The sequence below is a fragment of the Propithecus coquereli genome, unplaced genomic scaffold (assembly GCF_000956105.1).
Source record: "Propithecus coquereli isolate 6110/MARCELLA unplaced genomic scaffold, Pcoq_1.0 Scaffold223, whole genome shotgun sequence".
Classification (NCBI taxonomy): domain Eukaryota; kingdom Metazoa; phylum Chordata; class Mammalia; order Primates; family Indriidae; genus Propithecus; species Propithecus coquereli.
Window position 1 is genome coordinate 2790283 of NW_012147523.1, and position 13268 is coordinate 2803550.

General features: G+C 44.3%; 1 protein-coding gene across 2 annotated transcripts in view; it reads right to left on the reverse strand.

Annotated features, from left to right (window-relative positions):
• Positions 1-2827: 2827 nt before the first annotated feature.
• PRKCB (protein kinase C, beta) overlaps positions 2828-13268 on the reverse strand; it is a 298743-nt gene continuing 288302 nt past the window's right edge. The window contains exon 17 of one of the 2 annotated variants that reach the window (XM_012645016.1): positions 2828-3477. In XM_012645016.1, coding sequence (XP_012500470.1) covers positions 3325-3477 — 153 coding nt within the window. In that variant the 3' untranslated portion in view covers positions 2828-3324. Of the gene's footprint in view, positions 3478-7351; positions 8688-13268 lie in introns of those variants that run through there. The other variant, XM_012645015.1, reaches the window with a different exon arrangement.

Here is a 13268-nt window from a genome sequence, read left to right on the forward strand (position 1 = left end):
TGGCTCTGGTTACCCAGCTGACAAGCCTAGACTCTGGTATCCTGTCTTTGTATGTTGAGATTGAAGAGTCTGACTGTAGGAAAGTCCAGAATATTCCTGGAAACATCTTTCCCATCTGTCTTATTTCTTTGATGCTCCAGTCATCAGCTGACTTTCCAGCTGAGTGGAGGTACATAGGCAAGTCCACCAGAGATAAGCTGGGGAGGCCAGACCAGAAAAACCACCATCGTGAGCTGAATAAATGATTTTTTTAAAAGAAAGCCATAAAGTTTTGAGGTGTTTTGTTGCTTGGTATTAAATAACTGATATAGACTTACATCATGTATATGTTTCCACCAACTCATCTTCTTGGATTTTGGGTCCCTAAAGGCAAAGGACTATATAGTTCATCAGAAGGTCCAATTTGGGCCCCTGTCTTTGGTAGTGAGCTTGTCTATAAAACAATAGGACCTCTGTGGACCATAGCAGTGGCAGGTGAATCACTGCTTTAATTGTTCTCAGTATTGGTCCATATCTTGTCCATCACTAGCTCCAAAGAACCTTTGGAGTGGCCCCAAATACCCATCCAGAGAGAATTCACCACTGTGGTTTGCCTCCCAAGCGTACATCCCCTTTGTTCCAAGAATAACTTCCAATTTTTATTCAGAGAGCTGTCCTGCACCCATTCCCAGTTCATGTGTTTTGGATGGTGCTCTACCCCTAGCTGCAGTGGTGCAGCTCATGACATATGTGGTAGACAGCCTCTAAGATGGCCTCCAAAGACCCCCCACCTCCAAATAGTCTCACTTTGTATAATCCCCTCCCCTTGAGCATGGGCTGGACTTACTGACTTGCTTCTACAGAAAAGAAAACTACAACATGACAGGATGTCACATCTGAGATTAGGCACAAAAAGACTGTGGTTTCCAAATTAGGCACTCTCATTTGAATCATTCACCTTAGGGGAAGCCAGCTCCCATGTCCAGAGGTGGCCATTCGCAGAGACCTGTAAGGTGAGGAGTGGAAGCTCACAACAACCACGTGAGTGCACTTGGAAGTGAATCCCACCTTCCCCTAGTTGAACCTTCATATGTGACTGCAGTGCTGGCCAACAGCTTGACTGCATCCTCATGAAAGACTTGAAATCAGCTAAGCCATACCCAGATTCTTGATCTATAGACATTGAAAGGTAATAGAGTTTTGTTGCATTAAAAGCTTTGGGGTAACTTGTTATGCAGTAATAAACAACGAACACAACTTAGGTTCTGCCAATCAAAGAACCTACCTTCCTTCTCCTTCCAGACACAGTGCTTGATGCAGGAGTGTGCATGTGACCAGGCTGAGCTGATCAGAGTAAACCACAGGACTTTTATAGGCGCTTCCACTCTCTCTCACCGGACATGATCCTAGGAAGATGAGAGGCTGGGATGTCTGCTGCCATACTGTCCCTGTGAGTGGAAAGTCCTGAACTATCCTATTGGTCTCTAAAACTCTTGGCTCAGAATAGGCGCTCAATATTTATTAAATGAAAGATGGGTTTAAATCCAGCAGAGGGAGAAAGTGTGAGAGGCTAACATGGAATGGGGAGGAATCAGAAGAAGCAGAGGTAACCTCTTCTGTAATAGCATCATAGATGGAACATGTCATCAAACATCTGAAGAAACCCAGGTATTTTTGTTTTCTAAATGTGACGCATCGAACACACGGTTTCTTTAAGTTGGCTTTAGCCGATTTTAACCGGTGGAGTTTTTCAAATTCTGCAAAGACAAATGCACTAGGTAGGATCAATGGATTCACTGTATCTTCCCAATGCTCCATTTACTGGGTCTCTTCCAGGAAGGAAAGAGATGAATAAACTCTGTGGAGAGTCATAATGTACTTAGTGTGACAGGTTTGCTCTTTTCTACTATGCACTAGCCTTAGCAGCTACAAAGGCATGTGCTACAGATTGGATTACTACATCTTTTGAAAAGAAAATAGAAGCATGACTTCATTCAGAGAAGGTATCGGGCTGACACCCAGTGATTCAGTACGGTGCCACTCTGCTCTGAGAGAACGGGGCTCCTCATTGTGCCAACAGCATTTAGAAGTGATCTTTATTTTTGCCTCCCTGAACAAGGATAGCTGTTGAGAAAAGGACATACACCTTTTCTTTCTTTCTCTTTCTTTTCTTTCTTTCTTTCTCTTTTCTTTCTTTCCTTTCTTTCTTTTGACACTAACCTACATTAAGAGAAAATAGTAAAAGTAGTTTTAATAGTAACATCCTCATGGACTACAAAAAGCCATATCTCTATGCTTACACCAGCCTCCTTGCTGACTTTGTCATGACTGGAATAAAATTTTTATGTACTTTGTGCTTGAGGGCTTAATAAACAGGAAGCACATTGAACGGATGGGTATGCACATACCCTGATTATGTGCACAAGAAAATATTGAGGTCATCAAACCTGTGACTCACGAATGACAGAGGTCTCAACCTCAAGTGGCTATAGCAGCCAGGGAAGTGGGCGGAGGGCATAAGACAATAGGGGGCGGTGGAGACTGTTGCACAACTAGAATACATACTGTTTTCAAAGGAAACAGCAATTTTTCAGTTCTGTAGAATTATTTCCCCATGAAAACATATGCTTGGTGCTACCAGTCTTCTGATTTTTTTCTGAGGGAACCTTAAAGTCCAGAAATTTATAAAACATATCTCGTTTTTTAAAGTTGAAAATAGTTTCAATTAGCTAAGAGTCTGTGTGAGTAAAATGAAGCTCACTTAACTGGCCACATCACCCTATGGATCTCCAGTTTGTCACCACTGTATCAGGGTCCATCTAAAAACAGACAGGTAAGCAAGGGAGTCTGCATATATTAATTCAGTTTAATCATATCAATTCTTAAACAAAAAATTTCCTCCAAGAGACAATAGTTCACAGTAACTGCAAAGCTTACTCACAACTTTTAAAAATACCAGTCATGCTTAGCATTCAAAGAAGATATTGTAGAATAACGGTAAAAACTTTTACCAGGAACATCAGCTTCTGACTTTAAAAATTACAAATACTGAAGCATTTTGGTATCAGACACAGTAGTTTTGACATTGTCTGTTCATTTGATGAGTTTCTGGAAGTTTGGAAAATTGTACCTCTCTAATTGGGATAATGCGCTTATTCTAAACTAAACATTTCAAATGTAGAAAACAAACTAGCAAGCTACACATACAAAGAAAAGCCCTCTAAGAGAAGCTCTCCACATGTTGAATGCCAACATATGCACCGAGAATCCTGGAAGACTAGAATTGATACATAGACTTGGCCTGAAGTCTTACGCCCCAGGCTCAGCAATGGAGTTTGCATTCACCTACACATTAATGACAAACTCTGGGTTAGTATAAGAGAAGCCAGCAAATTCATTCTGGTCCAAGTTCATGATGAAGAGTTTATCAGTGGGAGTCAGTTCCACAGGCTGTCTGGTGAACTCTTTGTCGAAGTTGGAGGTATCTCGCTTGTCTCTCTGCCAAATGGAAAGCAGACACATTAACACAGCATAAGAAGAAGGAAACAGGACCAAGACATGCCAGTTACCAGGAGTCTGATCAGTCATTTCACAAGCAGAGTCAGAAAGAGTCCCTGTGCTGACAATTTTTAGTAGCTACATTGCACATACTAGCTTTGCATGTTGTCTTCGGGATAGAAAACTTGGTGGACATCTTCTAAGAAAGGAAATAAGTCATCGAATTTCTTTAAGTGTTGCCACAAAGTGGTGTGTGTGTGCGCGCACGTGCGTGTGTTGTATTTTCTTTGGCTTTGAGATGAATCGAATTGGAAACTATTCGTTACCATGTATAATGCCATACAATTAGTGATTAGGTAGAGTGGCCCAGAGAAAATTGCTCAATAGCGACCCCTGTGGCTAGGAGGCCTCTTTCTTTGCCAAGGTGAACTTGCACAACTGCTCTGTTCCCTGGAAGGTGGAATGGCCACGTGGGAAAATCAGATCTCTGCTTAATGAAAGGCGTTGATGGCTATCCACCCCACACTTGTTGGTACAATCCAGGCTTTAAAGGGATACTCAAAAACCCACCCACAGATTAGAATTTGGGTCTTCATCAGCCAGAGGTTCTCTCCAAAGATGTTTACAGCACATATCTAGTCAACAAACTATAAAAAAACAAAATCCAAAGCTTAAAGTAAGGTCTGTAAAGGAAGCCTTAAAAAACCAAAACAGAGCAACTCGATTCTCCTGGTTTGTCTGGCATTTCTCTTTTTTAGTGGGGAGGTGGGGGAGATATTAACCCCAATTTGCTATAGTATGGAGCGAGTTTTGACAGGGAACATCAGAGTGTGGGCTGATCTTCCGTATGGCGTGCTGACTTCTTCAAGGTCCTTGTCAGCCTATTATGTCTTCCCATCCTCACCCCATACATCTGGGAGGCCGGTAGAATTAGAGTCCTTATCCCCCCACCATTGTTTGACAGATGAGAAAACTGAGGCACAGGCAGGTGAAGTGACTTGCCCAAGATTGCACAGTGGGTTTGTGAGTATTACCTGACCACATCACTGCTAAGTATGCCTCCTCTCAGCCCCTCTGACTGGAGCGACAGCCTGATGGCTGTTTTATTATGGGACAACCAGGGATAACCCCTGGGATTCACTGGTCCCAGGCAGGCCACCAGGCTGAAGCCAGAGTTGTGTCAGATTATAAAGGGGTCGGTGAGGATTGATTGACTCATTAGAGTTTGGCCAATCACCACACAGGCTTTATCCCCTAATGGTCACTGGCTGATAAGGGTTTCTCATTGCTGCACTCATTCTCCTTTCATAAGAAGTGCTTCTTTCTGCTGTTCCCCTGAGATAGGTAAAATGTCTCTATGGAGTTCTCTACCTACTCTGTGTGGGGATGTGGCAGTGAGGGGGACACACTGCCTCAGCAGCACACTTGGGTATGTGTGGCCAAAGTGGAGCAGGCTAGAGATGCCAATGGAGCTGTTTTCCGGATGGCGGGCCACCTCCTGCCACATCCCACCCCCTCTGCCTTGCCTTGTCCTGCCTGCTGTTGAGCCTGTGTTGGGCTGTGGGAGGTTCCATCCCCCAGGAACTCAGTGTGTTACTGCTTGTGTTCAGAGCAAAGCTCGCATGCCTCCTCTTGCTTTAATACTGTCTGTGCATCCCTCTCTCAATCCCTGCAAGTCACACTTTGGTATCCTTTTCACTGTCTGTATTGCACTTATTGCTTTCAGACAGTGTCTTGTTTACTTATTATTTGTCTCCAAGAGGGCAGGGTCCTTGTCTGTTTCTTCATTATTGTATTTATAGTGCCAAGAATGATACCTGGCACACAGTAGACTGCTCATAATTATTTGTTGAATGAATGAATCTATGAATGAAGACTTGGCCAAGGAAGAGCCTCCTCACTTTTTCCAACCTATAGTTGCCCCAAAGGCAGGGACCTCACTCTGAAAATAATGGAATTTATTCCCATTGATCTACCGGTCTCCCAAACGGGCCACTGTCCATTTGAGCTCCAGTATGAACTGAATTTTGTTAGGTGCCTTCAAGGTCTGAGAGCTACAGGGCTCTGTGTGGGCTAGAAGACAGGTAGATCTGGGGCTAGAAGATAGGCAGCTGCCTTCTTTCAGATCTCCTCTGGTCTCATCAACCCTATCTGGTCTTCCTTGCCTGTGGGCAGGTGGCAAAAGTTCGCTTCCCACCAGCCCCAACTTTGGAAGCCCTTCCCCATTTCTTGTGTTGGTGAAGACTAATGCTTCAGATAGCCACTTGGTCCAGACAGGACTTGCCCTTCTGGACTTTGTCCTGTGGGCAGATCCCCATAGAAAATACTCCTGGATCTTACCCTAGAAGTTGGGAAAGAATAGGCCTCTCTGTTGGGATAATTCTTTTGGGGTTGATAGCATCTGAAGCCACTTGAGAATAGTAGCATTCATCCAAGGAGGGCTATTAATGCCACTGACCTCCTATTAATCCCCCAAGAAGGTCACTGTGGCCACAGCCCTATGTTTTCTTAGGAGAGCTCTGTTTCTCAGACTTTCCTGTACTGGAAATGTGGATAGAAAAGGAAATGTTAGGAATTCTCACTACTGATTCCTTCCTTCCTTCTCTGACCAATCCTCAGGAAGGTGTGCTAGGGGAACAGAGACTTTGGCTTGAGTATCTATTTCTGCAAACTATTAAACTTCTGAAAAATAATGGCAAGAATTTGGAAAATGTAGAGTGCAGTATACATATATGCTATATTTTATCTATCTAGCTATCTTTCTATCCATCCATCCTACATTGTTCTCTAAAGTTGTCTCAGATCATGTGTCAATGGCCCAATGTTTCTCCATGGTTTTTATCTTCCTGAGAGCATGTCCAGGCAAAATGAGAGTATGACCCCACAGCCAGAAGGACCTCAAATAACTTGCCTGTGGTGGGTATGACTCAGAGATGCCTGTTACTGTTGCTAGAGAGCAGAAAGAGTCCCAGGCAGAGGATCAGGAAGCCTGGGTTTGTATCCCAGCTGACTGACCTTGGGCAAGTTACTTCTTGTCTTCAGATTGTAGTTTCCCCAATAACAAAATGAGGGAATTTTGCTCTAATTTCCCTACTGCTCTAACCTTCTAAGCTTCTCAGCTAGGACTTCAAGTTGGCTTCACTTTAGGTCTAGATTGCTACCACGGTGGCAATAGCAGGGATGGTCCCCAAGCCTGAAGCAATCAAAGGGTAGAAAAAGATGACCTACAGGGGATGTTGCCTAAGTGGAGATCCACATCATGGTTTTCTTAAGGAGAAGAAGTCTTACTTCAAGGACATTAGTCAAGTTTTCAGTGTTCCCTTGACGGTCTCTCAGAAGCCCTGGAACTTCTGGAAATCACTTGAACTGTGATAAGAATTCTCTTTAGGGCTGCCTGAGAATAGCAGGACGTGGTAGGCAAGGATGAGACCTGCTGTCTTAATCCACTCAGAAAGAAATGAAGTTTCTCTGACCCAAGGGTTTCCTTGGGCTTTGGGGAGCTCACAAAGCTGCTTGCTAGAAAGAATATTTAGTCCAAGCTGGCAGGAGTGGTGACTTTGATAAGAAAGTCAAGAGCCCCATTCATGTTCCCAGCTAGCCTCTAAACTTGACTCTGGGGAGAGTGTGAGCTTTGGGCTCCAACATCCTTGGAGATTCTGGCCAGGTCATTCCACCCCACTACAGGCCACCAGGAGTCCCTGAATGGTCCACAGCCCCTGCCTCTCTGACTGGCTAAATACTGGGGCCAAGATTAAGCTCTGGATTTAGTTCCTTTCTCCCGAGTTCCTTCCTTGGGCCCCACTTTGTAGTCTGGGTCCATGTTTTTCAAAAAGATCAGTTTTCCTTGAAATAGCATTTCTTCTTCTGTTCTTTCTTTTTTTTATTGTATCTCGATGCTAGAAGAAAAAGGGCACATAACAGACATCCAGGTACAAATGAACATTTCCACAAACATCTTGCAAAACAACAAAGTGAAGAATACAACTATCGTTGTTTCAAGAAATGGCATCTTTCTCAGAGCACTTAATTGACTTTCCAAAGCCAGCGACAAACCTAGGCAAATCCCATCCCCACAGACATGGGACTGCCAGGCTCCAGAACCGTCTTCTTGGTAAAATCAAAGCAGGTCATTGTGGTTAATAACATTTGGACACATATTTTAAAGCATGTGTAACAAAGTGAGTCACTTTTTTTTTTTTTTTTTTTTTTTGGCATTTGAACAACAACAGAAACAAAACCCCAAAGCAAATAAAGTTTGAAATGTAATGTAAGACCATGGCCCTTTGGGACCTTGCTAGAGTGACCGTGTTCTTTCAGGGAGTGGTGCCAAATGCCCTTTTCCAGTAGTTTGGGGATGAAGGTGACCAGAGACATAGAGTATCAGTAAGTACAACACTGAGGTAGCACCCAAGCTGGTTGCCTTTTGACCCCCTGAAGTGCTTTTAGATTGACACTATCTAGAAGCACACTCTTAGAATTTTAGAACGTAGATAATCTTCTTAATTTGCGTTAAAAAAAATAACACACAAAATTTTATTTTGAGCATGTTCTTTTCAAGGCTCCGATGCCTTCAGAACAGATAGAATAGAGGGATTCCCTCTAGGCCAAAGCAACCATATACTTGGATACAAGCCAAGCTCCAGGCCGGGAAGTGGAAGAATACTAGCATTCGATTATCCACGAATTTTGTAGGAAGGATCTAGATTGGATGGTTGGGGTGAAAACGGCAGTGCAGTAAAAGAGGGGAAGAAAGCAGGCATTTTCTTTCCCTACTGGGTCTACTTAGCTGACATGCTGCGCGAAATAAATTATAAGAGGACTTCGATAATGTGTTAATTATGCAGCAGCATTTTCCATACGCCATCTGCATAATCCCATCTCGTAGAGATGCTCCAAACTACCTGAGGACATTTGGGTCCTGAAACACGGTCACTGTAGTCTCATCAGAAAATCAAACATGGATGCAACTTGGCAATGAGAAAAATAAATGTCACCACAATAGCTGTTGAGCTTGAATGACAGAAATGAAGGACGGAGATCTACACATCTACTTAGCTCTTGACTTCAGGTTTTAAAAATTCAGAGTTAACAAAGGAAAATCCTTCGAATTCTGATTGGTCAATATTCCTGATGACTTCCTGGTCAGGAGGTGTTAGGACTGGTGGATGGCGGGTGAAAAATCGGTCGAAGTTTTCAGCATTTCGCCCACACTATGAGAGGGGAAGAAAAGAACTTGTGGTGGGTGGGGAAAAAACAAAAACAAAGAAAAACAAAAACAAAAGCCAAAGCAAAACAGAACCTAGCATAACTGGGTGTGATTTTCTCCAATCGACTCCCTTTGAGAAACTCAGAGAGGTAGTTTCAATGATTAGAAATGAGAGCAACATAAAATGCAAAATTCTCATGACCTTTGGTGCATGACCTTGGGCTCCTGATCTTCAGTTGCTGTAGTTCAGGAGCTGCCCTTGAGGTCCTTCTGGGCAGTTAGGAGATGTATGGCAAAGGCATGAGATGGCGGAGCCAGCGGCATGTGCATTTCCCTCCCACCCCACCCCACCCCAAGGAGTCAGCCAAGCTCATCTATTGGTACAGATGAGATTAAAATACCTGTGATGCTTCATGTAATGCAAGATGCAAAGTCATGACCCATTTATACGTCACCTGGGAGATCCCAATATTTATAGCAGCAGATCCCTCAAAGTACTGTCCTCTGGCTCTCAATCAGGAACAATAGATGTTTCCAACTCAACACAACATAGTTTAAAAACTCTAGTCAGTGGAGAAAGATCCCAACTGCGAAACCTGGGTTTGATGCCTGCAATGCCTGGGTAACCATGAGGGTGGTTAGCTGGATCAGTCATTGACCTTAAGTACAAGGTGCCAGGAGGTAAACTCAGTCGTCCTCTCTCCAAATAGGAAGAAAGAGTGTGGGAGGAAATAGAAATCAGTGCTTGGTGAGGCAATCAGATTCTAGAGAGAAAACCATCGCATTTCTCACCCATCCTGCTGGTCTTCGATATGAAGAAGCCCCCGACTGAGGCATGTAACACATGTGTGTGTGTATGTGCATGAGTGCACACACACATGCACATGCTAATTACCACCTACCAAGAAGAGACACGTCACTAAATTTGGGGTTTCTTGTTCTTTGTTCTTTGACAGCAAAACCCATTTGCACAAAAGTTCCAAGTGTTTCAAACACAGTGTCTATAGGAAGTAACTACAATCTAATAATATAATAATAGTAGTAGTAGTAGTAATAATAGTTATGACAGCTAACTTTTATTATGTATTTGCCATATGCCAGGTACCCTGGAAAGCTCTTTCCTTGAGTTACCTTATTTAACCTTCCCAATGACCCTATGAAGTGGGTATTATTATCAACCCCACTTTATAGATGAGGGAACTGAGGCCAGGGGGATTATGTAATTTGTTCCAGGTCACATAGCTAATGAATAGCAGAGCTGCAAATTGAGTCGGGTCCATCTGACATTAGAGCACAAGCTCCTGGATCCATTTCTGCAAGTACGGTGGACAGGCTGGTGGCTGACTGAATAATGGAGCTGGGCAGGGCGGGGGGCAGTCAAGGATGGCACGATGAGGACTTTAGGTTTGAATGACAGAGAATGTGGTTGTATGAACCACGGAGACAGAGAAAGTGGGAGATTTTAGAAAGATGACTATTTCCGTTTTGGACATGACAACTTTGAGGGGTCAGTGAAAGTTCCAGATGTGGAGCAGCGGGAATCAGAAGTACAGGTTCTGAAGGTCAGGAGAGAGGTCTTGAAAAAAAAATTTAAGGATGGAGTAAAGATAATAGTAATAAAAACCACTGAGCACTTTCTACGCAACAAACATTAGCTAAGTGTTTTTGCATATGTGACCTTTTAAACTCATGTAACAGCCCTATAAGGTGTGTGTTTTATTTCCATTTGCCTATGATAAAATTGCCCCTGAAGCTGTTTTAGGAAGGTAGGAGGAGAACTAGGAGAGAGCAGGAGACAAGCTAAAGACTGAGAGGAATCCAAGGAGAAAGGCATTGTTATCCTTGAAATATTTCCAAGAAGTCAAGCAGGAGAGTCACTGAAAATGGGCCATTTGGCCACTGGGCGGACACTGATGAGGAATGAGACTACCACTGAACTTCAGTCGCTGAAAGAGTGAAGGTTCATTGAGAAAGTCAAGAACCGCAAGCTTCTTTCCAAAGCCTTATTGTTAAGGGAAGCAAAGGAACTTAGCTCTCCAAGAGCCTCGGCCTCCTGCTTTCTTCTTATTTGGGTGAGCCCAGGAGTCTGTATTTTGCAAACGTGAATTTGAATCCTGGCAGCACGCTGCCTACTAGCTGTGCAACTCTGGGCAATTTCCTTAAAGTTCCAGTTTCCTCTTTTGTGAAGCAGGGACAATTCTAATTTCTATCTTATGGGGTTGTGATATGAGGATAAAATGAGATAATGCATGTGACTGGCACAGTGCCTGGCACCAAGTAGGTGCTCAGCACATCGTAGCGGCAAGTAAGGTTCTCGTTTTCTACTACAAATCCCTACAGACAGCACACACTTCCTATGCTGGGGTATCTTCATGGTGCTTGAGTTTTAAATACTGAGGAAATAGCCTTGAATTTATAAAAGACTCAAGTCAGACTTAAAAAGACATATTTGTCATTCCAACCCAAACTGTTTCAGCTGTTTTGAAATCTTGGCTTCAGGGTCTCGGAGAAAGAGAAGTGACTCTCGGCCACATTATCAGGACCAGGGGTCTATTCTGCTGGCCAGTGGGGAAAACTCCCACAAAAGGATGAACTCTTGGGGTCAACTCAGTGTGCTCAGGATTATTGTCCAGATTCATTCCTTCGTTTATTCATTTTCTCATCCGACAAATATTTATTGAGCATCTACTCTGTGCCAGGCCCTGTGCTAATAGCATATGGTACAAAACTCATGCCTTGTGGAACTTACATTCTACTGGGGAAGAAAGGCAACAAACAAAGAAAAATATAACTGTAAATGTAAATATATATTTTAAAGCTAGATGGAGATAAGTGATGTTAAGAAAAATAAAGCCAGGTCAGGCGATGGAGTAAGGGTGATGCCATTTTCAGTAAGGTGAAATGAAGCTCTGAGGAAATGATCTTGGAGCAAGACCTCAGTGAAGTAAGGGAGGTTGACCTTTGGATGTCTGGAGGAAAAGCATTCTAGGCAGAGGGAACTGTACATACAAAGGCCCTGAGACAAGAGCGGGCTTGGCATAGTTAACAAACACCAATGAGGCCAGTGTGGCCAGAGCACAGTGAGCAAGGGGGGAGCATAGGGAGGGGTGCAGAGGGCATCAGGAGCTAGAGCATGGTCCGCTCTGGCCATGTGAGGACAGAGGATTTTCATCTCAGGTTGATGAGAAGTGCTGGAGAATTCTAAGCCCCGAGTGATAGGACCTGACTTATGTTTAAACAGGGTCACTGGTGCAGTGTACAGAATAGGAATGGAAACAGTGGGACCAGCTGGGAGGCTGTTGCAATAATCCCAGTAAGAGATGATGAAGGCTTGGAGGAAGGTGATCGTTGGGGAGATGGAAGGATGCACCTGGATTTGGGGCACATTTTGAATTTAGAGTTGACAAGGTTTGTTGAAAGTATGAGAGGAAAAGAGGAGTTGTTGGTGACCCCAAGACTTTCGGCCTGAGCTCTTTGGTGAGGGGAGACAATAGCAACAGAGCATATTTGTGGGGGAATCAGATACTTGGTTTCATTTATGATAAGTTTGAGATTCCTGTGGCATTGTCAAGGATGCCGGAGTCCCCTTGGCTGCAACGTGGGGATTGCAGAGGACTGGGAAGCTAGACTGGTGGCAGAGACGTGGAGCAGGAGACTCCTGCAATCACCTGGAGGAGAGGATGGTGGCCTGGGCTGTGGAAAAGGGGGTGGAGCAGAAAATACAGAGGGGCAGGTGGCAGAGATGGTCAGTGTGGCCCGTTACAAGGCAGACCTGTGGGTGTTTTTCTTTGGCCTGGGTGTTGGGACCCGAGCCAGTCAGCGTAGGAAGCACATTAGCTGAGACACAGAGAGTCTTCAGGGACCATTTTTCTTTAAAAACCATCCATTTCCCATCCGCACCAGAAGGCTGTTGCTTTGCATGGCCTCCCCCGGGGCTGTGATGGGAGACAGAGAAACAGCTTCTGGCAGCTCCACAGCCCCTTCCCCCATCCCGCTCCCCACCACTGCCTTGGAGAACAATGAAATCTTTAAGTGAGATAGCACAGAGGAGATGCAAGAACAGGGGTTAACCAAAGGGGCACCATACACCGGGAGCGTGATTTCCCTGCTAATAAGCAGCTTACGGGACTGGCAGATCACAGCCTCCCTGTTAAGTGTTTCTGTGTTTTTCAAATGGAGCTGTCGCTGCCCATTAGTTTCAGGAGCGCTCCCTAAATGGAGACGTCAGCCCTTGGGAGGCACAGCCGGATAGGCTCCCGCCTGCTGTGTCCTTGGAGAATGGGGCCGCTTGTGGCTGGGATCTAATTACAAACGCAGCGCGGACCACACCTGCCTTGCTGGCTGTCTTGGGTGAACACTTCAGCCTCTCTCAGCTACTGAAAGAAAATCCACCCCCCTTGTCATCAGGGTACACCAATGGGGCTCCTGGAACAGGGCCAGAGGCCGGAAACCAACTACATTATTTAAATCCCAGGTGCTTCTTCCAGGGTTGGAGAAGGGAGTAAGAATTTTAACTTGTTGAATCATGCTCCTGAATTTAAGATTAGACAGGTTGGAAAGCTTATCTGTGAGCTGTTACATGTAA